Source organism: Pseudophryne corroboree, chromosome 7, assembly GCF_028390025.1.
Source record: "Pseudophryne corroboree isolate aPseCor3 chromosome 7, aPseCor3.hap2, whole genome shotgun sequence".
In the NCBI taxonomy this organism is placed as follows: domain Eukaryota; kingdom Metazoa; phylum Chordata; class Amphibia; order Anura; family Myobatrachidae; genus Pseudophryne; species Pseudophryne corroboree.
Window position 1 is genome coordinate 34,984,008 of NC_086450.1, and position 27,311 is coordinate 35,011,318.

The following is a 27,311-nucleotide window of genomic DNA, read 5'->3' on the forward strand; positions in this document are numbered from 1 at the left end:
CATCGCACAGCCAATTAGTTGAAGATAGAATGCACTATCGTAAAGAAAAAAATTACGGGTCAAAACAAACTGTAATAATGCCAAAACAAATGTAATAGCTGGACCGTTATAATCAACCTGATCATTCAAGAAACGGCCAACAGCTGCCAAACCTATCTCGTGCGGAATGACAGTGTACAAACTGGTAACATCAATAGTAAACATCACTGTATCCGGATCTAATCTAGGGAGAGCTCTCAATTTAATCAATAAGGACGTGGTATCTAAAAGGTATCTGGGATGATTTCTGATAAATGGCTGTAATAGGCTATCTAGATACACAGAAATGGGGTGTGATAAACCACCCCGGGCGGCAATGATTGGTCTACCCGGGGGGTCAATGGCAGATTTATGTATTTTAGGAAGGGTATAAAATAAAGGGACCAAAGGGAATGCAGGTAACAGTGCTTTACTCAATTGATCAGTGATAGTTCCATTTTCAAGCGCAGAATGTAAGATGGATGATAGTTCCTTTTTAAACAAGGCTGAAGGATCTTGAGACAATCGTCTATAAGTGGTACAGTCATCCAAATGTGCTGAAACTTGAAGTTTGTATTGAGCAAGGTCCTGTATGACCAGGGCACCCCCCTTATCCGCTGGACGGAAGATCAAGGATTTGTTCTTGGCTAGATTATCCAAGGCCAGTTGTTGCCCAGGGGTGAGATTCTGGCGTTTTGGAGGTATCTGAGGTATTGCCACTTGTGTGTCATCATTCAAAAGGCGCATGAAAGTCTTAATCGACGGATTAAAAGACTGGGGTTCAAATGTAGACTTAGGCAGGATTTTAGACAATTGTGGTGGAAGTTTAGAAACGGCTTCATTTTCAGCTTGACTATTGTCAGCGAACGTACGTTTACCATATAGTTCGCTGAGTTTCAATTGACGATGCAGTTTATGTTTCTCCACACTCCAATCTAACAAATTGAACCGTGTAGAAGGTACAAACGATAAGCCTTTGGATAATACTTCTGTTTCTATCCCAGACAGTTCATAAGAGGATAGATTGACAATTACGTTTTGTTTGCTGCTTTTCCTCCACGTCCTCTGCCTTTTGCCTTGGCCGCCCCTCCTGGTGTATCGCCGTCGTCGCGGGAATAGCGGGCCCGAGTCGTCACTCCTAAAGGGTCAACTTGGCCACGTTTATTAATCCTTTTATTGCTTTTAATATGCTCGTTATCACTTGATGAACAAAAATCTGTGGAAGAGTCCACTTGATAATCGCCCTTGCCCCTATTGCGTCTGAAAAAAGGCTTTTTATAATCATTACCCCTAGCAGGGTAAGTCCATTGGTAGACTGTGTTTAACTCATAATCAGTGTCCACCTTAACTTGTTTAGCCTTTTTGAACTTGATGAGGTCCCTCTTATACACCTGCAATTGTGCATTTAGTTTAGCATACCAATCGGTGTTAGTATCTTCAATCAAGTTAGGTTTGTGGACAATTTCAAATGCATTAACCTTTTCTTGCATAGTATCAACCTCTTTATTGGAAAACTATATATATATATTGTGTTTAGTGATTCCACAAAGTTCTGTTGTCCTGAAATATGTCACTAAGGCCCTGGTACTCTTTGGGGCCCGCATCTATAACTTTGTGCTAATGTCACTACAAAGCCTTTCCCTATGTGCAGCCATGTGTCCAAAAGGCGGCCCGGGGAGGGGAAGGGGGTGGGGGGTCCTGTGTTCTGGACTCGAACCTTAGGAAAGTAAAGACCCACCTCATGAGATCACTTGGCCATGGTTGATGGGCCCATATTTTTGGGTCAAAAATTATGCTAAGAACCTCAATTTTACTCCATGTTGAATTCCAGAGTTTATTATAATTGTTCTGATTACTAGGTCATGTTTCTTGTGCTCAGAGTGTGCACCAGTATTTTCCTTTTTCTCTGTATGGAATCACGCGTCTCAGCATTGTAGTACCTCTTATTATGTTTAGAATTAGGGCAGTCCAGCCCCCCTCACTCCCCCCCCCAACCCAATATATGTGTCCAAATGTGCAAGGACTGAGACGCCCACTGTCGGCATCCTCAGTTGCTGCAATCATGCTTTGTGTGTCTTTAGACATCGCCATCAGTCACACCAAGAACACTTGCGGCACCCCCATGATATTATCTGTCAGAGTATGGCCTCCATTGTGAGCGATTAAGCACCTGTATACGTAGCCAATAAGTGACGCGCCTGAGACACTCCCATAACATGGACCATCTCCGTGCACTGGAATAGCCACAGCCGAGGATCGCCAAATGCTTTTTCAATACACTTCTGCGTGCGTCTAAAATCGCTACAGCTGCCCCGAACAACCTCAGTTGGGATGCATGAGTTGTGCATGGGCCAAAATTTACTAAAGTTCGATTTTGGTGATTCAAGGGATTTGGGATTCTGTTTCAATTCGATTTTCATTCCATTTGGGTTGAACAGATTTATTAAAGTCCAAATCGAATGTCAAATTGATTCTATGGGCAGATTCAACTCATCTCCCAATAGAAATCGAATTTCTAAAAACATCAATGTTTTCCCATAGAACAACGTGAAATGCCCTTATTTACTAAAGTTCGATTGAAATGGACCTCCAAATCAAACCTCAAATCGAATCTCACATTTCCAAATGTTTAGAATGATCCTAAACATTCGATTTTGGCTTCTAAGCCTTTCTAAAGATAGGAAAACGATAGTGATGACTTTTCAAGTACCCAAAAACACACAGGTAACTGTGAAAGTAGCAAAAATGGATGCACAAGACCATGGTATGTGGTGCACCTACCTATACCATGCAAAATACCACCTGACTGAAAAAAAAACTATGAAAAAAACAGCTTTGTGAGTTGAGTAGAGCACATATTTAGACTTTTAGGGAAAAAAATAAAATATGCAAAAGATAGCACCAGAGCACAATATTTGCAAATTGACAGTAAATTATGATGAAATTAGCAAAACACAAGAATGAAGTAAGTGCCTATCCAGATTCTGCCCATGATCCTTACATTCTCACCAACTCATCCCTGTCTGTCTAAAATCTTGTTGGACAAATTGCAGAGGGATGGTTGTTGTGCAAGATAGCAGTAGGTGTTAATTTTTTTTAAATAATCTAGAGACACATATAGCCACCCAATCCTTGGCAGAATGCATCATTGTTTGATTCCAGTAATATTTTTTACAAATTGCATATTTGTAATTAGAGATGAGCGGGTACGGTTCGTCGAGATCCGAACCCCCCAAACTTCACCTATTTTACACGGGTCCGAGGCAGCCTCGGACCTTCCAGCCTTGCTCGGTTAACCCGAACGCAGCCGAACGTCATCATCCCGCTGTCAGATTCTCGCGAGATTCATATTCTATATAAAGAGCCGCGCATCGCCGCCATTTTCCACTTGTGCATTGGAGATTGAATGGAGAGGACGTGGCTGCATTCTCTCCCTGAAAAGCTCTGTAATCTGTGCTCAGTGTGCTGCAAATATCTGTGCTCAGTGTGCTGAAAATATATACGTTCTCTGCCTGGAAACGCTCCATATCTGTGCTCAGTGTGCTGCAAATATCTGTGCTCAGTGTGCTGCATTGTGGGGACTGGGGTCCACCAGCATTATAGTAGTACAGTACAGTAGGCCATTGCTCTGTATCTTGCAGCTCTGTGTCAAGTATATTATTCGGTGCTGCATTATTGTGAGCAGTATATAGTAGGACAGTGCAGCATTTTGGTGACCAGCAGTATACATATAGTACAGTACAGTAGGCCATTGCTGTGTATCTTGCAGCTCTGTGTCAAGTATACTATCTCTGTGCTGCATTACTGTGACCAGTATATAGTAGGACAGTGCAGCATTTTGGTGACCAGCAGTATACATATATATTAGAGTACAGTAGGCCATTGCTGTGTATCTTGCAGCTCTGTGTCAAGTATACTATCTCTGTGCTGCATTATTGTGAGCAGTAAATAGTAGGACAGTGCAGCATTTTGGTGACCAGCAGTATACATATAGAGTACAGTACAGTAGGCCATTGCTGTGTATCTTGCAGCTCTGTGTCAAGTATACTATCTCTGTGCTGCATTATTGTGACCAGTATGTATACTGTACTGTGCGACGTGTGTTATACACCTGGTGATTTTATACATCCTGTAATCTGTACTGAGCGATGTGTGAGATACACCTGGGGATTATACACCCTATATTATTATTATTATCCTTTATTTATATGGCACCACAAGGGTTCCGCAGCGCCCAATTACAGAGTACATAAATAATCAAACAGGAAAACAGCAACTTACAGTTGATGACAGTATATGACAAGTACAGGGTAAATAAACATAGTTACATCAGCAGATGACACTGGAATAAGTATCAGGTGGCAGAAGACTGCTGGATGTGGTACAGTTGAAGATTATTAAAGTAAGACAAAGGATAAGCACATGAGGGAAGAGGGCCCTGCTCGTGAGGGCTTACAATCTAAAGGGGAAGGGTAGACAGACATGGGTGACACAAATGGGGTACATAGAGAACGTGGAACAGAGGGTTAGGATGAGATTTGGCTGGGTTTGGAGAAGAAGTGGACACCCAGAAGGCACAAGTCAATACTTAACATTGCAACATTTTACTGGGCTATGCAGGAGAAAATTAAAAATAGGGGGGGGGGGGGGGGGGAAAAAGAATCGATAACTTCTACCGCTTTCAAAAAGGTCAATGAAAGCTGAAATAATGGACAACTACCTCATGGAAGCCAGATACAGTATACCAAACAGTACTTAGCAGAGTTAGGAATGAGTGCTTATGAAATACAGTAACATTTTGTCATAATATTTCAGAAACTGCATGGCTGGTCTCTTGCACTCTTTTGCTCTAATACACCACCTGCTTTAGGATTTATATTCAAAAACATTATGTCTCCATAATCCCAAAAACGTCAGTCTCCTTGGAAAGTGGTTTGTTCCTTTGTAAGGGAAAGAGAACAAACGTTCTCAAACAACGGTTTCTCAATTTCTTTTTCCTCTGGGAAGGGATTGTGGATTCGCAGGAATATCTGAGCATTTCTGTAATCAGAAAGCAGCGACTTTCTACGAATGTTTACGAATAATTCCAGTGATTTTGTCATTTTCTTCCAGTGATTTGGACCAATAATACCATTGATTAGAACGAATAATTCCTGTGATTTTGTCATTTTCTTCCAGTGATTTGGACCAATAATACCATTGATTAGAACAAATAATTCCAGTGATTTTGTCATTTTCTTCCAGTGATTTGGACCAATAATACCATTGATTAGAACGAATAATTCCTGTGATATTGAGGTGTTTGTGTCGCTTGGCTTAGCCATCCAGCGACCACAGTGCACCTCTTTTTCTCTTTTCTTTGCATCATGTGCTGTTTGGGGACAATTTTTTTAAGTGCCATCCTGTCTGACACTGCAGTGCCACTCCTAGATGGGCCAGGTGTTTGTGTCAGCCACTTGGGTCGCTTAGCTTAGCCATCCAGCGACCTCGGTGCACCTCTTTTTTTCTTTGCATCATGTGCTGTTTGGGGACTATTTTTTTAAGTGCCATCCTGTCTGACACTGCAATGCCACTCCTAGATGGGCCAGGTGTTTGTGTCAGCCACTTGGGTCGCTTAGCTTAGCCATCCAGTGACCGCCATCCAGCGACCTTGGTGCACCTCTTTTTTTTCTTTGCATCATGTGCTGTTTGGGGACTATTTTTTTAAGTGCCATCCTGTCTGACACTGCAATGCCACTCCTAGATGGGCTAGGTGTTTGTGCCGGCCACTTGGGTCACTTAGCTTAGCCATCCAGCGACCTTGTTGCAAATTTTAGGACTAAAAATAATATTGTGAGGTGTGAGGTGTTCAGAATAGACTGGAAATGAGTGCAAATTATGGTTATTGAGGTTAATAATACTATGGGATCAAAATTACCCCCAAATTCTATGATTTAAGCTGTTTTTGAGGGGGTTTTGAAAAAAAACCACCCGAATCCAAAACGCACCCGAATCCGACAAAAATTTTTCAGGGAGGTTTTGCCAAAACACGTCCGAATCCAAAACACGGCCGCTGAACCGAATCCAAAAAAAACCAAAACACAAAACCTGAAAAATGTCCGGTGCACATCTCTATTTGTAATCAATATTTGCAAAATTTGTCTTTTTGCTCAGCTGCCGTCTATTGCATAATCGTGCAAAAATGAATAACACATTTTTACAAATATTTTCATGTATAAATCAATGTAATGAGTATATTTCCCATTTAATTAGTGAGCATGTGATAAATTTGGACCAATAGGGTAAGGGTGTTCTATTAGATTTTACATTCTGTTATGCTGGGGATGTCAGTGGGGATTTGAGGTTCGATCTAGGAAGGGATTTCATAGATTCAATTCTAAACCCCTTCTAAACATGAATTAACATCGAATTCGATTTTAAAATCAAGGGCAAAATTGATTTTTAGTGAATAATGTAAAATTCAATCGATTTCAATCGATTTGGAAGATTCATAAAGCCCCTTCCAAAATCAAATTTTAGTAAATATACTGCCTGTACAGTAAAAATAATTGCTCAGATATTGACATAAAGTGCGTCTCAGATACAGCCCTGTGTGTTTTCTCCTGGCAGGCACTGGAATGATGAAATGCTGGGGGAAGCCTGCAGACACGTCCTAAGTGAAATATCTCTCCCAGCCTCAGCTCCAGAGGGAAAGGTGGAATACAGGAGGTCTCTGATCGTCAGTTTTCTCTTCAAATTCTACCTGCAGGTCCTGCAGAGCCTGAATAAGCCTGTAAGTCATATATTGTATGTACAAACTATACTTAATGCAGTGAGAAGATGAAGATGATAATATTGGCACCTTTATATAGCGCCAGGAATGAGTGCCTGGAGCTATTCAATTAAACTCGTGACACCCTCCTGAGGAACGAGCCGAAATCCAACAAAACTAGTGTCATGATGTGAGTTGCGGCTTATTGCCCACACTAACAGCATCACATTGTCACTGAAGTCGGTGAATGCCGTTTACCATGACTGAACAGCAGTCTTTAGACGTGGTAACCTGCATCTCCCAATTTAAGTGTTGCGCACAATGTAGCTAATTGAATAGCTCTGGCCACTCATTTCCGGTGCTATTCAGCAGCGCTTTAATTGAATTCCCCCCAATCTCTTTTTATTAGCATTATAGTAAAAGTAAAACCCAGATTTACTTTAGGGCAGGTTTAGAACCTACCGCAAACCAAAGCCCAAACCCGTCCAAATAAATAACCTGCCTCAGACAGGTGTGTGCTTGAGATCTAACATCTGTGCGGGATTCTAATTTTTCTTAAAGCAAAAATTTGTAAAAGTAGTTAGCCTTGAAGCTTAGGGGGATAAAGACAGTGGGGTCCCCTGATTTTCCACTAACCAGCCCTAAGCTTGACCCAGCCAAAGCTGGTGGAACAACAGATACGAAACCTGCAGTGTAGTGGTCACCCTGCCAACATTCCATCAGCCCATGGCCAGTTGGATCCTGGGTTGGGTTCCATACCTCCCAACTGTCCTGATTTTGGGGCAATGTCCTGCTGTTTTTTGTGCAGTGTTCTGCGGTGAGGGGGAGGGGGGGAGTTGGGAGGCGGCCCCCCTCACTCACAGCTCTGCTTAGCAGTGAATAGATGCTGTGTGCATGCGCACGTCATCTATTCATGAGAGGGATTGGGGGCATGGCCAGCAGCTCCCAGAGCACTGGGCACCCCCCCTACAGTGACAGAACATGGGGGGCTCATGGGTGCAGCATGCTAACTGCGGTACTACGTCACACCCGTGCCTCAGTGCGGTGCATGTCCCCCTGCAGCCGTGACGCAGGCAGAATGAGCATGGCTACATCTGTATGTATTGATTGGGATACGGTCGTTAGGTCGACACAACTTAGGTCGACAGTCATTAGGTCGACAACTGAAGCTCGACATGCATTAGGTCGACATGGTCAATAGGTCGACATGGTCATTAGGTCGACATGAGTTTTTCACATTGTTTTTTTTTTTTTTTCATTTTGGGATTTTTTCATACTTAACGATCCACGTGGACTAGGATTGGAATGAGGGAACACGGTGTGAGTGGACACGGTGCACTAATTGGGGTTCCCGGTCACTTTACGAAGGAAATGATGCCAAAAACAGTCAAAAACCCCATGTCGACCTTTTGACCTGTCGACCTAATGACCATGTCGCCCTATTGTCCCTGTCGACCTAATGCATGTTGACCTTCCATGGTCGACCTAATGACTGTCGACCTAAGTTGAGTCGACCCAACGACCCATACCCATATTGATTAGATTGAAACCTTCACAAATACTGCTACATGTACAGTAAGATCTTAGTGCTGCAATCTTTCATAGTGCTGCTAAATGTGATGGACAGTAGATGGCAGTCTTACTCTACAAATTATCGGTGTATGAGATAATCCACAGGTAGATGGTGCTGCCATGTAGGCTACCAGGTTACTAACGCCATTTGTATCTCTCCGGCTCTCACAGTGCGCATGTGTTACCTAAGGTCATAAACGTTTTTCTGCTGTCATCAGTAGGGAAAGTGTAGCTTTTAGGATGCACAGCCCCCAAAACAGGATCCCAAATCACCACAAATAATGGCAATAAAGAATATTAGGTTTAAAGCTATTTATCAATATTTTACTAAATAGGCCCCATAGTGCCTCAGAGTGACTGTTTGCGTGTATTGTGTTTATTGTATTAATATTTCTTACTTTGTAATGTTTCTAGGTGACAACTTATATCAAGGCCCCAGAATATCTCAGTGCCATCCGAGAATTTGAGACTAGATTTCCAAAAACATTACAGATCTTCCAGGTAAGATTTCTGTATTTATTAACGGTTATTTTGTGATGATTCTTGTATATTTTATTTGTAATCCACAAACCTCCCAGTATTGGGAGAATACACATCGGGGTGCGGTAGGCTGCATCATAGAGGATGAGGCCACGCCACTAGTATGCAAGCGTGAACCTAGGCTTTCTTTCACCCGGGTAACTGATTCTTTTGGTTGTCTTCTTGTTGAAATAAAGCATGCAGGCTCCACTCTTTCAAGTCTCAAAGGTACAGTACGTATCGCTGCCTGTACTACATTACCTCACCACAGAGCATTGGAGTGACTATCCTATAATATATCAATGACCACCAACAGTTATTGCCCATCCTGCTGAGGCTCCTGCATGCACACTAGCTGAACCGGCTCCTGCTGTAGGGAGTCTGAAGGTCACATTGATGGAACCTCATGATGCAGCAACGTGTGTGATTCGTTGCCTTATGAGGCAGCATCGTGTGGACGGCTATTACCCAGGACCTCCATCGATGTCCCACCTCTAGAAACTTTACCTAATTTTTCAATAAAATAAACACCATTTATTAATTGCCATAAATAGGTTCTAAGTGTTTGACATTGCTTGGAGTGCTTCATGCAGGTGCAACACAGATGCTATGGAAAGTATTGTATGAGTCACCATGGCCATATACTTCCAGGTGGTACAAATCTGCAGTCCTGCAACCACCTTAGAATAGGGTTGGCTGCAACCATCGATAATTTGCCATTACAGTATGGGGGATTTCTGATGGTTCCCCGCCATTGATTTAGAGTGCCTGGCAATGTTTTTGTTTATCTGTTTCCCGGGTGCCGGGAGGATGGTGTGAAGTCACGTGGCCTGCATAGCCCCACCCTCTTTCCCTGATTGGCCCACCAAGTCCTGCTCCCCACTTAGAGCCGCTTCAGTGATTGCCATTGGTGGTGTAAACCATCAGTGGTTTACCCGATATCAATGGAAACCACCAATGGCGCCATCAATGGTAGATCCATCTATGGCCCACCAATGTCACCATTAATGGTAGATCCATCTATGGCCATCCCTACTTTAGAAGGAAGTGGCTGATTTCATTACTTAACCAGTGGTGATTAACCCGTTGACTTCCCTTCACCGGTTTACCCCGCTGTGGTTACAAAATATAACCAGTGCTGATAAGGTGGGAATCTCCCAGTCCTGATGGAGCCCTATAGCCCCCGTATTCAAAAAATCAAACTGAAAATAAATTTTGCATTTGAAATGGACACTTTAGGCTTCATTCATTCATCTTCGACCTCCTCGCCGATAAGGTGGCATAATTATGATACAGATGGCGAGGGTTTAGCCGCCTTATGAGTTTCAGGCTCTCCGGACCCCTCTCCTACTTTTGCCATTAATGAATCCCCTAAGATATGGCTTTCCCTGAATGTGTTGCTCTTTGCCATACTTCTGTGGACTGCAGAAGTTTGATATCATGTGAAATGCCTCGTTCTATTACCATGTCCGCTGGAATGTCATATTGCTCCATAAGTTCCTGTGCCCCAGCAGAATTCAACTCGCACTTGTGCTGGTCGCACTGCAGGGGATCCAAAGCTCCAGAGTCTCTGCACAATGCAGTCTTCTCCATAGATCTAATCATTGCGTCATCTTACAATTAGAGAGGCAGGACTTGCCTGTCAAACACTGGCCCTCATTCCGAGTTGATCGCTCGCTAGCTGCTTTTAGCAGCCGTGCAAACGCTAAGCCGCCGCCCCCTGGGAGTGTATCTTAGCTTAGCAGAAATGCGAACAAAAGGATCGCAGAACGGCTACAAAATATTTTCGAGCAGTTTCTGAGTAGCTCCAGACCTACTCCTAGCTAGCGATTACAGCAGACTATTTAGTTCCTGTTTTGACGTCACAAACATGCCCAGTGTTTCCCAGGCATGCCTGCGTTTGTTTCTGACACGCCTGCGTTTTTACACACACTCCCTGAAAACGGTCAGATACCACCCAGAAACACCCGCTTCCTGTCAATCACTCTGCGGCCAGCTGTGCGACTGAAAAGAGTCGCTAGACCTTGTGTGAAACTGCATCAGTTGTTGTGAAAGTACATCGTGCGTGCGCATTGCGTCCCATACGCATGCGCAGAAAAGCCGTTTTTTAGTCTGATCGCTGCGAACAACGGCAGCTAGCGATCAACTCTGAATGACCCCCATTGAGCGAGTATAGGAAGCACATGTTTCTGTAACTTAGGCAGAGGCAAACGCAGGTACTCCTGTCAGCGGCTGTATCACTTGCGAGCGCCAGAGGGCTGCACAGTGACCATGGTGAAGATTGCTAAAGCTCGCCGCTTCTGATTGGCTGATTGCAAATTCACCTCTGAAGTGGACAGCGCCGTGTTCATTACTCATGCCTCGTATTACGGTTTTGTCATGTGGGCGAGTTTTAGAATGAATGTTTAGTTGCCTTCAGTTCATATGCGAGAAGGAATATTACATTATGGAGGCTTTTTTTAATTTAAATCATATCTAATAGCAAATGCGTCGTTTTTAAACCATCAAAACAAATGTTAATAAAGCTTTTTTGTGCTTGATGAGACAGGAAGGTTTTATTACAGTGGGCAAATATGTTACTGAAACTACTGCATGGAGGTTTATATCTGGAGTCATGCAATCCTTATTAGAAGTCGCCATGGAGTTCTGTGCCCAATAAAAGCAGTGGCATATGGGTCACAGAGATCCACATTACAGATGTGGGGTAGGTTATATGAAGGTACAGTAAACAGTCAGGGAGCTTTTTGTCAGGCCATTTGATTCAGAAACTTTGTCCAAAATGTTGGCAAATGTGCAAAACCCCAAAATACAAAAGTCAGAAACATGAGCTTGCGATTTACTATAACTGTCTCATTATCAGTGTTCCTGTTTTATAGCTCAGACATTTTTGGATATTTTACACAGGAGGTTAATGCCAACCAGCCCGCCAAGGATCCTGTCAGACGTCCGATCATTCACCGTTCCGGCATCACGCAGGCCACTGGGGAAGCCAAGTACGTGGATGACATGCCACCCGTGGACCAAGAGCTCTTCATAGCATTTGTCACCAGCACAAAAGCCCATGCTAAGATTGTGTAAGTAATGTGGCAATGCCAGCTCCAGATCTGCCCAGTTACTTACAAGAGATACAATTTTATTACTGTGAGGAAATCTCATTAAGTAAATGTGGCAAAAAAAATTCAACGAGTGTTATACATGAAAGGAAAACGCTGCAGCCGACGAGCAGTCATTCGGAGCGGGAGGAGTATTGTAGGCTGGCGGGAGAGGAGGTCACTAGGGGGGGAGGTGAGGTAGTGATCGGCGGCATAGGGCAAGGCATGGGGTGTGGAGTGAAATGAGATTGGAGATGTAGGAGGGGGAGGAGTGATGAGGGGTTTTATATGTGAGGATCAGAACCGGCCATAACCAATATGATGCCCTTGGCAAGATTTTGGCTGGTGCCCCCAAGCACCACCGCTAGTTCTGCAGGAGATGCCTGGCATGAGTCAGCTGGCAGCTCTGCTAACGTTGGGCACCTTTTCTTTGAGAAAATGCATCTTATTTGCATTACTATGTGGCTAGGATGCACAAGAAGCTTCTGCTGATTAAAATGATATGCAGCATGCCTATATTCTGTGTGCGACTGCGGCTGTATCTGCATATGAAATGCTACATTACAGTGATTTCCAGGAATACACACAACGTAGCATTTCGTATGCAGATACAGCCGCAGTCACACACAGAATATAGGCATGCCACATATCATTTTATTCAGCAGAAGCTGCTGGTGCCCCTAAGCATACCAAATGCCCTAGGCATTTGCCTAGGTTGCCTATGCCTAAGGCCGGCTCTGGTGAGGATGAGGCATGTGAACTGGTTTCTGATAGGGGAAGGGAGCCAGTGAGGGAGGTGGCAGAAGGTGAAGTTGTGAACAGAATAGGCCAGAGAGGAAGAGGTTACAGTAGCTGAGCTGGGAGAAGATGAGTGCATGGACGGGAGACATCAGGGGTGAGAGAGGACCTGATCCAAGAGATACTGCTCAGATGGAAATGACAGGTGTGAGAGAGGCGGTATTGGAGACTGAAGAAGCTGATGAGGTTTCCAAGGGAGAAGGTGTAAAAGGAGAAGGGGAGGGGGCCATGGACAGACCCTTGGGGGACACCCAGAGTTAGGTAAAAGGGTGCAAGGTGGAATCAGAGTTAGAGACAATAAAGAAATGTACGTGTGCCATAAACAAGTCATTAATCAGTGATGCTGAAATGGAACTGACTTGCATCCTGCATCAATACTTGTTTTTTAAGCTTTATTTTCAGCAGGTAGTCACCGTCTGCATATCCCCGCACTGCGCTCAGTATATCTGGGGAAATGTCCCCACTTTCTTCCCTGTAGGTCAATAGATGCGTCTGATGCTCTCAAGCAGCCTGGTGTGGTTGATGTCATTAGGGCAAAGGATGTTCCTGGTGTGAATGACATCTCAGGACAGGGTCCTTTGTTTTCAGAGGAGGAGGTAAGGGTTAATGAAATTGGTAATTGGGGGTGGGGAGGGGGGGGGTTATATGTTTTACTTGATTTATTGAAGTTCGGACACAGATAATTAGAAAATGCCTGTGTTATTTACATCATTAATGCAGAATGTTGGACTGTATATTGCTCCTGTGTTTAGCACATCACTAGTTCCATGTGTCAGAGCTGGGGTCATCCATCTGCTATGTTATGAGGGAAATGTAAATAAATAGATGTACAAAGCGTTCTATGAGGGCCATTTGTCAAATAATATTTGCAGGATATTTCCCTGGGGTACCCGCAAGTATTAAGGACCCTCCAGATGTACTATGGAAGGATGGGATATTTGCTGCAGTCCCTTCATTTCCGACAGCAGCCACAGCTCCCATAGGTTTCCATAGGGGATGCGGAGCTGCTTCATTTACCAAGATCCGGAATGTGAAGCATTCCAGATTTTGGTCCAAATAGAATACCGCTATTTCCACATGGCGGTAACCTATAGTGCCTTATGGTCTATTCATTTGCAAATCTGTATGGAGAGGGAGCCTTCCGGCTGCCTCTCTGTCACCCACCAGTGACTAGAACCAGGAAGCACTGGGATTGCGTTACGTTATGCGAGTTTAGGCGAAAAATATTTAACACATCTGCATTAAAAATGTGGATTGTGATGAATAAGCCCCTCCTCTTCTCTGATTCAGGTCCCATCGCTCTAGCCATTGGAGGGGGATGGGGGTGAATTCCCTGGCTCCCACTGCATATGCATGTAGTAGACAGGACAGACCTTAGAGGATTATTATATAAATTAGTAAAGTGACCCGTCAGTCTGAATGCTGCTCCTCTTCATCCCGCCTCCCACTCTGTTCCGCCCCACCCCACTCTGTCTGCTGCTCCTCTCTTTCCCACACCCTGACTGTACCAGCCAATCCTTTCAGCCTGCTCCTCTGCCCTGCCCCCGCAGCACTATAAGTCCCGCCCCCTCCCTCCCACGGCTGCACTTACCTCCCGACGGGACCTTGTCTCTTGCTAGCGTCTGTCCCGTGATTCGCCTTAGCAGTGGGAGCTATTGGAGGGGCAAGCCATGTACATGTATGGAGGAGATAGGACAGACCTTAGTAGGTTACTCTATTCTGTAGATCAGGGATGGGGAACCTTCGGCTCTCCAGCTGTTGTTGAACTACACATCCCAGAATGCCCTGCAACAGCTTTAGCAATGCCAAATAGCAAAACTGTAGCAAGGCATGCTGGGATGTATAGTTTAACAGCAGCTGGAGGGCCGGAGGTTCCCCATCCCTGCTGTAGATCCTTTCAGTTATTAATCTGATTTTGTATGAGTTGATTAAGATATGACAATATTTACCATTTTCAGTTAAATCAATGAGTCCTGCCTATAACCACATTTACTGGGTTTATTTACCCAACGACAGTTTATTAAAATATTTGTATGTGACACTAGAAACCTGCATTACTTTTTGGTTCTAATTTATCAGCGTCTTTTGGTTTTGGCAAAACCACCCTCCGATATTTTGGTTCGGATTCAGTTTTTGGTTCAGTTTAAAATCGATAGAAAAAATAGCTGATCATTGATAAAGTTTAAAAAACAGCTAAAATCATGTCATTTTTACAATCAAAAACCCTAAAGTCCGAAATCCGAACCGTAAGAGGATCTGAACCTGGACTCAGTCCGGACCGAATCTTCTCGAGAGATCCAGACCGGATTTTGGATCCACAAAATTGAGATGGATTGGGATTTCTGGGGGACCAAACCGCTCATCTCTAATTGTAATAGAATCATTATGTTTCTGCTTATCATATTGTGTACTTATTTTGCAGGTGGTGTGCGTGGGAGAAATAATCTGTGCGGTCGTCGCAGACACCCCGGAACATGCTAGGAGAGCAGTGACGAAAGTGAAGATAGAGTATAAGGATCTGAAGCCGCTTATTCTCAGTGTGGAGGTACTGTGCTGGAAACTTGCTTTATCAGCTGCTAAGGTGTCCTGCCAGCAAGCAAGATGGCTTACACCTGATCGCGATGGTGCAATATAATTTCATCCATTTCATTTCAGTCTAATTTCATCCATTTTTCACTTAAGTGACAAGCTCCACCCAATTGTGACGCATGACTTGGGAGGGGACAAGTGGAGGTGTTGCTCCTGACAACCAATCAGATTCTAGCTATCATTTTATAGAATGAACTAGACAAACAGTAGCTAGAATTTTATTATTTTTTTATTTATTATCAGTTATTTATATAGCGCACACATATTCCGCAGCGCTTTCCAGAGAATATTTGCCCATTCACATCAGTCCCTACCCCAGTGGAGCTTACAATCTATATTCCCTACCACATGTACACGCACACACATTCACACGGGGAGAACATACAAACTCCACAGAGTTAGGGCCATAGTGGGAATCGAACCCATGACCTCAGTGCTGTGAGGCAGTAATGCTAACCACTACACCATCTGTACTGCCCTAGAATCTGATTGGTTGCTATGGGAGCTTCTCCACTTTAGAAGTTTTGATAAATCTCCTGCTTAGTATGAAATTGTACCATGATAGAGAATGTTTGATGAACCCAAAACCCATCTAGCTAGTAACAGGGTAACCTAATTCAAACCACAACCTAGAGACAGAAGCAGTGTTCCAGATCATGTAATACAACGTAGTTGGACCAAATGTTATAAAGCTTTATTATAGATGTGTCCACATAGGGTGTGCTATAATAGATCTTCAGAAAATAGACAGTCAATAGGTTGTCCTCATATGGTCAACAGCAGAACTTTTTGGGGCTGCCATAGCAACATTTTAAAGGGGTCACTGACCCAATGCTTCTAGTGTGTGACCTCACCACAGCAGGTTTAATTTTCTGCCCCATAATAGTGTCCCAGCTCAATTTCTGAACCATAGTTGCGCCCTAGTTTGTGTTATGCTCCATAGTAGAGCCCTACTTTATTTTATGAGCCATAGTAATGCCCTAGTTCACGTTATGCCACATTGTAGGACTGTCAGTACACATTATGCCACACAGTACCCCCAATTCACATTACAGTGCCCCAGTTCAGACTATGTAACTTTATGATGCCTTCCAGTTCATTTTATACCACTTTACAATGAGCAGGTCAAGGGGCATACCTAGAAGTATTGCAGAACCCAAGGCAAAAGTTTGCAATGGCCCCTTTGTACAACACAATGGAAAACAATGTGTATAACACATGTAACTGTGACAGGGAAGGTGGCCCCTCTCAGCTCTGGGCCCCATAACAGCTGCACTCCCTGCACCTATGGTAGCTACACCTTGTATATAACACATGTAACTGTGATAGGGAGGGTGTCCCCTCTCAGCTCTGGGCCCCATAGCAGCTGCACTCCCTGCACCTACAGTATGGTAGCTACACCCTGTATATAACACATGTAACTGTGACAGGGAAAATGGCCTCTCTCAGCTCTGGGCCCCATAGCACCTGCACTCCCTGCACTTTTGGTAGCTACACCCCTGTATATAACACATGTAACTGTGACAGGGAAGGTGAGCCTCTCTCAGCTCTGGGCCCCATAGCACCTGCACTTATGGTAGCTACACCCCTGTATATAACACATGTAACTGTGACAGGGAAGGTGGCCTCTCTCAGCTCTGGGCCCCATAGCACCTGCACCTATGGTAGCTACACCCTGTATATATTATAACACATGTTACTGTGACAGGGAAGGTGGGCCCCTCTCAGCTGTGGGCCTCATAGCAGCTGCACTCCCTGCACCTATGGTAGCTACTGTCCTGTATATAACACATGTAACTGTGACAGGGAAGGTGGCCCCTCTCAGCTCTGGGCCCCATAGCAGCTGCACTGCCTGCACCTATGGTAGCTACACCCTGTATATAACACATGTATCTGTGACAGGGAAGGTGGCGTCTCTCAGCTCGGCCCCATAGCACCTGCACTCCCTGCACCTATGGTAGCTATACCAGATAAGATGCAAAGTCGAGGAAAAAGTGCCCAGTACGTGAATTGTGGCAGGTGTCTTACAACATGTGGTGCAATAAGGAAAGGTGTATGATGTATGTACATTAAATCTGCTGTAATTTACATATTGATATTAATTCTTGTGCATATAATGTAAATGGCGCCCTTAGACACGGGCCTAACTGCAATGGAGCCAACTGTTCAAAATTATTTGGGGGTGCTCCTACATATGACTGAAAAATGGTATGTATAGACACGAACAGTGTCAGAACAAATATTGGGGAAGCTCAGGCATGCACACAGCTGGCTCCAGGACATACTGTAGGAAATTCATCACTCAGCTGTACAGTAGGAGTTTGATTATACCGGTTGACTCCAGTAAGGTATGGGTGAGGTGGGCTATCTTCTAGGGTATGTACTGAACATGGGCGCCATCTTGAAATCGGCCATCTTGAATCTAAGTCAGTTTTTTCAAATGGAAAGGGGGTAGTGTAACATGTCAAACAACATCAGAATTTGGTGAAAAGTTTATAGCAGTTATGGTTAAAAAGTTACAACACTTTTTTTGTTGTTGCAGGTAACCGAAGATGGCTTTGACTAAAGAGGAGAGAATTGAGGTAATTTTGATGTCTGGAGAATGACGTTTCCATGTCTTACCTGCAGCCAGAAAGACAACCGGCACCCAGAACGACCTCTAATTTCATGTAACATTGTCAGGTGCCTAATTTCCAAATTACGAGAAACTGGGACTGTGGCTGACAAGTCACAGAGTGGTTGTCCAAAAAGTGCTACTAGTCTTTCTGGGTGCCGGTTGTTAAAATCTGCAGCTGTGACACGGAAACTTTGTTCTCTGGACATCAAAATGACCACCAAAAGGACCACCATTCTCTCCTCTTTTGTCAAAGATATCTTCAGTTACCTGCAACAAAAAAAGTGTAATTTTTGAACCATAGCTGCTATTTCAAATCTGTTTGCAACAATAAACTATTCAGCAAATTCTGATGTTGTTTGACATGTTACACAACCACCTTTCTATTTTAAAAAACTGACTTAGATTCGAGATGGCCAATTTCAAGATGGCGCCCATGATCGGTACATACCCTAAAAGATAGCCCACCTCACCCATATCTTACTGGAGTATTCAGTTTTCCCATTCCCTGCACAGTTTTTGAAACAAAAGGGCTGTAACACATTGGCCGGTTTCTCCCGGATGGCAAAAAGCCGGACAAACTTTGTCCGGCTTTTTGCCATCCGGGAGAAACCGGCAGGGTCTCGCACACAGGACGGCTTTGAGCCGTGTGTAATGCTGTGCGCATGCGCAGCATCAGACACGGCTTGGAAAAAAACCGTTGTGTGTGAAAGCTCCCCTTCACACACACGGTTCACTGGCTGCAAAGACGGCCCGGCGGCCGCCCGGCCGCCGGACCTTCCAGTGGTGAGACCCGGCTGCAACTCGGTAGCCGGGCCGGGGCCGTGCAGTGTGAAGGGACCCTAGCCCTCACACTGTTAACTACAATGCCGGCACGGGAAAAAGCCGTCCGGCTTTTTCCCGGCCGGCAAAAGCCGGGTAGTGTGTTTTAGCCCAAAGGGTGTACTGCGACTTTTGAATCACCCTGTAGACATGAAAGGTGCATAACTGCATCTATAATGTTACATCGCCACCTAGTGTTCAGGTTAGTGCATTACAGGTACATTACATAGACATGAAACATTATGTATTAACTAACTTATAAGTAGATCCCTCATGCTGCTTGGATGTGATACAAATAAGGTTGCCTGTGCTTCCAAAAATATAACACAAAGGAGCGTATGTAATTAGTTCCGATTACATTTCGGAGCTAATGAATTCGCTCTACTTGTATTCATTTAGGGCCATTTTCGCCAGTTTTGAAGGCATTTTCGCCACTGCCTTTTCACTTTCTTTTATTAAGTGAAAAGGAATTGGCGAAAAATGCCTCAAAATCGGTGAAAATGGCCCGCATTTTCGACGGAAAACAAGTGGATTCGCTGATCCACATGTTTTCCGCCCCTGTCACATTTTTCGCCTGGGTGAAAATATTGCATAGGGCGAATCTCCATTCGCCCTAAATATAGCGTCAAAGCTCAGTTTTTTTCACCTAGGCGAAAAAACTGAGCTAATTGCATATGCCCCATTGTATTCACAAAAAAGGTATGCAAAGGAACATAAAGTATATTCTTTGTGGGCCCGGGGTACTCTTATTACATGCTACAAGGGCAGATACCTGAATTATTTTATTTTTATTTCTTTTTTCATAAATGATTATCTTCTCTAACCTAACTGACAGTGTGAATTATTCATTTTAGGATGCCATCAAGTACAACTCATTCTTTGAACCTTCCAAACAAATCGTACATGGTAATGCAGAGGAAGCTTTTAAAAAGGCTGATCAGATTCTTGAAGGTAAGGACAGTATAACAGACAGCACATACGTGTCACACACAGTACTGGCAGTATAACAGACAGCACATACGTGTCACACACAGTACCTACAGTATAACAGACAGCACATACATGTCACACACAGTACTGACAATATAACAGACAGCACATACGTGTCACACACAGTACTGACAGTATAACAGACAGCACATACGTGTCACACAGTACCACTACCTACAGTATAACAGACAGCACATACATGTCACACACAGTACTGACAATATAACTGATAGCACATACATGTCACACACAGTACTACTACTGACAATATAACAGACCGCACATATGTGTCACACACAGCACTGACAGTATAACAGACAGCACATATGTGTCACACACAGCACTGACAGTATAACAGACAGCACATATGTGTCACACACAGTACTGACAGTATAACAGACAGCACATACATGTCAACCACAGTACTGACAGTATAACAGACAGCACATACGTGTCACACACAGTAGTGACAATATAACAGACAGCACATACATGTCACACACAGTACTACTACTGACAATATAACAGACAGCACATACGTGCCACACACAGTACTGACAGTATAACAGACAGCACATACGTGTCACACACAGTACTGACAGTGCGCCTCTACACAACGTCATCTTTACCAGTACAGAAGTATAGAATCTGCATACCTGATATCATGACTGCAGCAACTTCAAATGGCAACACTAGGCATAGGCTGGCTGAAAGAGGACTGTCAGTCACAGGGCTGTGGCTGATTGATTGCTGGGCCCTGGACAAAGTTCAGTCCTACAGACAGAGTAGTGTCTCCTCCCTAGTGGGCTTCAGTAAAATGGAGTGAAGTGTAGTGAAAAGCGGACACATTCCCTGCAGTTCCTGCTCCCTTCCTCCTCCTCTGAGCATCCCCAGCTGGGGTAGCATTGCGTACCGGGACAGTGTCTTTCTCTTTAGCTATTTCTGCGGGATTGGTGTATTTTGTCAACACTCACCGTGTCGACATGATCATAATGTCTCCAGTTAACATGGTCAGAATGTAGACAATGTCTAAGGCAAGCCTCACTTTAACCCTAAGCCTAACCTCAATGCTGACATTTTAACAATGTCAGCATTTCTTATGTCCATATTTTGTCCATGTCAACTTTTTCCAGGTGTCGACATTTATGATGATGACACTTTAACCGTGTTGACATTCTGGAGTCAATATTGTGAGCGTCGACTTAGTGGCTACCTACTGTAACACCCAAAGGGTATTAGAGGATCGACTGGCGTGGTTTGCTCACTGTTGTGGCAAAATTTCTGGGGCTTTGTCCAGACTTTGCACACACACTGCAGAGAGGGAGGAAGTCCCACAAACCCAACTCAGTAATTGACTCAATAAATAAAAATAAAATGTCTATTTATTAATTGGAACTATTCTGCAATCCAGCTGTAATTTATGCGAATAGTGATAATAACATTTAAATAAATCAGTATAACACCCAGACTTGTTACTACCAGATACTAATTTAAGTCCAGTAGCCGAGGAGGGAGGCCCGCGCTGCGTCTGGGTCTGGCGGCCATCACAAATGAACTAATGAAGGAAAAAAGGAGAAAGATTGAAAGAAAAAGGTAGAACAGGGGTAGGAAAAGAAATACAGAGATATTATAGCTAAGGAGAGGCAGGGAGAAAGAGGAGCGATTAAGAGAAGTTATATGGAATAATTACTGACAAGCAGTAGTACTTATCAGTCCACGAGGAAAACTGGAAAGAGGCAGGATGTCCTAGGTCTGCAGGCTATATGTCTGTCAGACCAGCCCCTATTCATCATCCAGCCAATCATGATCCTGAACGTTTTTCCTCACGTTCCTCCCACAAAAACATTAACCCCCTCCATGCCAAGGTGATGCATTAAGAGGCGGTGAGTTTATGCTGCTTTGTCACATTATATGCCCTACAGTCTGACTTGTTACCACCAGATACTAATTTAGTAACTAGTTAAAATCCACAACAATCAATAACTAAACTATGAGTTTACATCCATCACTTGTACGATATTAACTTTTACAGCAATGATATATGGCCCTTATATCTTTATTAAACATTTGTGAGACCGAGGTCATAATCGTTTATAACTTGTAGTGAAGTGAGGAGGAATAACCTTGGATATTAGTTAAAGAGCTGGTACAATCCACTTGTGTCTCCTTGCTGAATCTGCTTGGAAGTCTGTATTGCTGAGTTGCATAGTCGCCGCCCACCAGGGAGTGTATTTTCGCTTTGCAAGTGTGCGAACGCCTGTGCAGCCGAGTGGTACAAAAATAGTTTGTGCAGTTTCTGAGTAGGTCTAAGTAGGTCTGAGTAGGTATAAATTGGATGACAGAATACCTATAGCGCTTCACTTGGGTGTAAGCTGGCCTTTCAATACACAAATGGGGTACCCTACCCCACTAAAGTGGATAGACAAAAATACGTTGAATGAGTATTGAATGTGTCGCTACCCAATAGCCAACATAGGATAATTTCAGCCAATACATAAAATATGAATTTAATACACACTTTAATATCCAAAATAACACATAACTTATGCAATTGTCTAGAGATGAGCGGGTTCGGTTCTCCGTGATCCGAACTCCCCCGCGAACTTCACCTATTTTACACGGTTCCGAGGCAGCCTCGGATCTTCCCACCTTGCTCGGTTAACCCGAACGCGCCCGAATGTCATCATCCCGCTGTCGGACTCTCGCGAGATTCGTATTCTATATAAAGAGCCGTGCGTCGCCGCCATTTTCACTTGTGCATTGGAGATTGAACGGAGAGGACGTGGCTGCGTTCTCTCCCTGAAAAGCTCCGTAATCTGTGCTCAGTGTGCTGCAAATATCTGTGCTCAGTGTGCTGCAAATATCTGTGCTCAGTGTGCTGCAAATATCTGTGCTCAGTGTGCTGCAAATATCTGTGCTCAGTGTGCTGCAAATATCTGTGCTCAGTGTGCTGCAAATATCTGTGCTCAGTGTGCTGCAAATATCTGTGCTCAGTGTGCTGCAAATATCTGTGCTCAGTGTGCTGCAAATATCTACGTTCTCTGCCTGAAAACGCTCCATATCTGTCAGGGCCGGTTTTTGCCCTTGTGGCGCCCCGGGCAAAAGTTAGGGGTGTGGCTTAATGTGGGGGCGTGGTCAGTCACGCCCCCGTTTGTAGCGCCGCTGAAAGGAAATGAAAAAAAACAAACAAAGTATACTTACTATACCCCGCTCCTGATTCCAGACCTGCAGACCTCCCCCCGGCGCCGCTCTTCTCCTCGGGTCTATGGAAGAGACGGCAGTCATGACGTCTCCCCCATAGCACAGCATAGGCACTAGAAGTCAATTATGACCCCTAGCGTCTGTGCTACAATGCTGTGCGGTGCGCGATGACGTCTTCGCGCACCGCACAGCAAAGGTCCTCTCCATGAAGGGAAACTAGACGCTTAGCGTCTGATTCCCTTCACAGCGGGGGGGACCAGCGCCACGAAGGGAAACTAGACGTGTAGCGGGGGGAGGCACAGCGCGGGGGCATTGCTGGGGGGCACTCTGCACAGTGGCGGATCTTGCCATGGTGCGGCGCCTTCCGGATGGCGCCGGCGCCTTCCGGATGGCGCCGGCGCCCTCCGGAGGGCGGCGCCCCGGGCAAAAGTCCTGCTTGCCCGTGGCAAGATCTGCCACTGAAATCTGTGCTCAGTGTGCTGCAAATATTTGTGCTCAGTGTGCTGCATTGTGGGGACTGGGGACCACCAGTATATAATTATAGTAGTACAGTACAGTAGGCCATTGCTGTATTTTGCAGCTCTGTGTCAAGTATACTATCCATATCTGTGCTGCATTATTGTTAGCAGTATATAGTAGGACAGTGCAGCATTTTGGTGACCAGCAGTATACATATAGTACAGTACTGTAGGCCATTGCTGTATCTTGCAGCTCTGTGTCACTTCTAGTATCCTGATCAGTGCTCAATATCTGCTGCATTGTTGTGACCAGTATGTATACTGTACTGTGCGACGTGTGTTATACACCTGGTGATTATACATCCTGTAATCTGTACTGAGCGATGTGTGAGATACACCTGGGGATTATACATCCTGTATACTGTACTGTGAAACGTTTGTGATACTCCTGGTGATTATACACCCTGTATACTGTACTGAGCGATGTGTGAGATACACCTTGGGATTATACACCCTATATACTTACTGTGTGATGTGTGAGATACACCTGGGGATTATACACCCTATATACTGTACTGTGTGATGTGTGAGATACACCTGGTAATTAATTATGTACCATGTATACTGTACTGTGCGACGTATGTTATACACCTGGTGATTATACATCCTGTAATGTGTACTGAGCGATGTGTGAGATACACCTGGGGATTATACACCCTATATACTGTACTGTGTGATGTGTGAGATACACCTGGGGATTATACACCCTATATACTGTCCTGAGCGATGTGTGAGATACACCTGGGGATTATACACCCTATATTATTATTATTATCCTTTATTTATATGGCGCCGCAAGGGTTCGGCAGCGCCCAATTACAGAGTACATAAATAATCAAACAGGAAAACAGCAATTTACAGTTGATGACAGTATAGGACAAGTACAGGGTAAATAAACATAGTTACATCAGCAGATGACACTGGAATAAGTATCAGGTGGCAGAAGACTGCTGGATGTGGTACAGTTGAAGACTATTAAAGTAAGACAAAGGATAAGCACATGAGGGAAGAGGGCCCTGCTCGTGAGAGTTTACAATCTAAAGGGGAGGGGTAGACAGGGTTGACACAGATGGGGTACATAGAGAACGTGGAACAGAGGGTTAGGATGAGATTTGGCTGGGTTTGGTGAAGAAGTGGACCCCCAGAAGGCACAAGTCAATACTTAACAATGCAACATTTTACTGGGCTCTGCAGGAGAAAATTTAAAAATAGGGGGAAAAAAAAAAAGAATCGATAACTTCTACCGCTTTCAAAAAGGTCAATGAAAGCTTAAATAATGGACAACTACCTCATAGAAGCCAGATACAGTATACCAAACAGTACTTAGTAGAGTTAGGAATGAGTGCTTATGAAATACAGTAACATTTTGTCATAATATTTCAGAAACTGCATGGCTGGTCTCTTGCAATCTTTTGCTCTAATACACCACCTGCTTTAGGATTTATATTCAAAAACATTATGTCTCCATAATCCCAAAAACGTCAGTCTTCTTGGAAAGTGGTTTGTTCCTTTGTATGGGAAAGAGAACAAACATTCTCAAACAACGGTTTCTCAATTTCTTTTTCCTCTGGGAAGGGATTGTGGATTCGCAGGAATATCTGAGCATTTCTGTAATCAGAAAGCAGCGACTTTCTACTAGAGATGAGCGGGTTCGGTTTCTTTGAATCCGAACCCGCACGAACTTCACTTTTTTTTCCACGGGTCCGAGCGACTCGGATCTTCCCGCCTTGCTCGGTTAACCCGAGCGCGCCCGAACGTCATCATGACGCTGTCGGATTCTCGCGAGGCTCGGATTCTATCGCGAGACTCGGATTCTATATAAGGAGCCGCGCGTCGCCGCCATTTTCACTCGTGCATTGAGATTGATAGGGAGAGGACGTGTCTGGCGTCCTCTCCATTAGAATAGAGATAGATAGATTAGATAGAGAGAGATTGTGCAGAGTCGCAGACAGAGTTAGTTTACCACAGTCAGTGACCAGTGCAGTTGCTAGTTAACTTTTATTTAATATAATATATCCGTTCAGTTCTCTCTGCTATATCCGTTCTCTGCCTGAAAAAAAAAACGATACACAGCACAGTCAGTCACACAGTGTGACTCAGTCTGTGTGCACTCAGCTCAGCCCAGTGTGCTGCACAGTCATCAATGTATAAATTAAAAGCTTATAATTAATTGTGGGGGAGACTGGGGAGCACTGCAGGTTGTTAGCAGGAGCCAGGAGTACAATTATATTAATTAACAGTGCACACTTTTGCTGCAGGAGTGGTGACCAGTGCCTGACCACCAGTATAGTATTGTTGTATACTACTAATATCTCTTTAAATATCAACCAGTCTATATTAGCAGCAGACACAGTACAGTGCGGTAGTTCACGGCTGTGGCTACCTCTGTGTCGGCACACGGCAGGCAGTCCGTCCGACCAGAATTGTATTATTTATTATTATATACCTACCACCTAACCGTGGTTTTTTTTTCATTCTTTATACCGTCATAGTGTCATCCTAATTGTTACGAGTATACTACTATCTCTTTATCAACCAGTGTACCGTGCGGTAGTTCACGGCTGTGGCTACCTCTGTGTCGGCACACGGCAGGCAGTCCATCCGACCAGAATTGTATTATTTATTATTATATACCTACCACCTAACCGTGGTTTTTTTTTCATTCTTTATACCGTCATAGTGTCATCCTAATTGTTACGAGTATACTACTATCTCTTTATCAACCAGTGTACAGTGCGGTAGTTCACGGCTGTGGCTACCTCTGTGTCGGCACACGGCAGGCAGTCCGTCCGACCAGAATTGTATTATTTATTATTATATACCTACCACCTAACCGTGGTTTTTTTTTCATTCTTTATACCGTCATAGTGTCATCCTAATTGTTACGAGTATACTACTATCTCTTTATCAACCAGTGTACAGTGCGGTAGTTCACGGCTGTGGCTACCTCTGTGTCGGCACACGGCAGGCAGTCCGTCCGACCAGAATTGTATTATTTATTATTATATACCTACCACCTAACCGTGGTTTTTTTTTCATTCTTTATACCGTCATAGTGTCATCCTAATTGTTACGAGTATACTACTATCTCTTTATCAACCAGTGTACAGTGCGGTAGTTCACGGCTGTGGCTACCTCTGTGTCGGCACACGGCAGGCAGTCCGTCCGACCAGAATTGTATTATTTATTATTATATACCTACCACCTAACCGTGGTTTTTTTTTCATTCTTTATACCGTCATAGTGTCATCCTAATTGTTACGAGTATACTACTATCTCTTTATCAACCAGTGTACAGTGCGGTAGTTCACGGCTGTGGCTACCTCTGTGTCGGCACACGGCAGGCAGTCCGTCCGACCAGAATTGTATTATTTATTATTATATACCTACCACCTAACCGTGGTTTTTTTTTCATTCTTTATACCGTCATAGTGTCATCCTAATTGTTACGAGTATACTACTATCTCTTTATCAACCAGTGTACAGTGCGGTAGTTCACGGCTGTGGCTACCTCTGTGTCGGCACACGGCAGGCAGTCCGTCCGACCAGAATTGTATTATTTATTATTATATACCTACCACCTAACCGTGGTTTTTTTTTCATTCTTTATACCGTCATAGTGTCATCCTAATTGTTACGAGTATACTACTATCTCTTTATCAACCAGTGTACAGTGCGGTAGTTCACGGCTGTGGCTACCTCTGTGTCGGCACACGGCAGGCAGTCCGTCCGACCAGAATTGTATTATTTATTATTATATACCTACCACCTAACCGTGGTTTTTTTTTCATTCTTTATACCGTCATAGTGTCATCCTAATTGTTACG

The 27,311-nt window shown here is 44.0% G+C and overlaps 1 protein-coding gene across 5 annotated transcripts in view; it reads left to right on the forward strand.

Moving 5' to 3' along the window:
• LOC134944371 (aldehyde oxidase 1-like) overlaps window positions 1-27,311 on the forward strand; it is a 267,367-nt gene that overhangs the window by 125,884 nt on the left and 114,172 nt on the right. For all 5 annotated transcript variants that reach the window (XM_063932949.1, XM_063932950.1, XM_063932951.1 and 2 more), the window contains 6 exons: window positions 6,628-6,790; window positions 8,756-8,842; window positions 11,765-11,934; window positions 13,229-13,346; window positions 15,173-15,295; window positions 19,630-19,726. In XM_063932949.1, coding sequence (XP_063789019.1) covers window positions 6,628-6,790; window positions 8,756-8,842; window positions 11,765-11,934; window positions 13,229-13,346; window positions 15,173-15,295; window positions 19,630-19,726 — 758 coding nt within the window. The remainder of the gene's footprint in view (window positions 1-6,627; window positions 6,791-8,755; window positions 8,843-11,764; window positions 11,935-13,228; window positions 13,347-15,172; window positions 15,296-19,629; window positions 19,727-27,311) is intronic.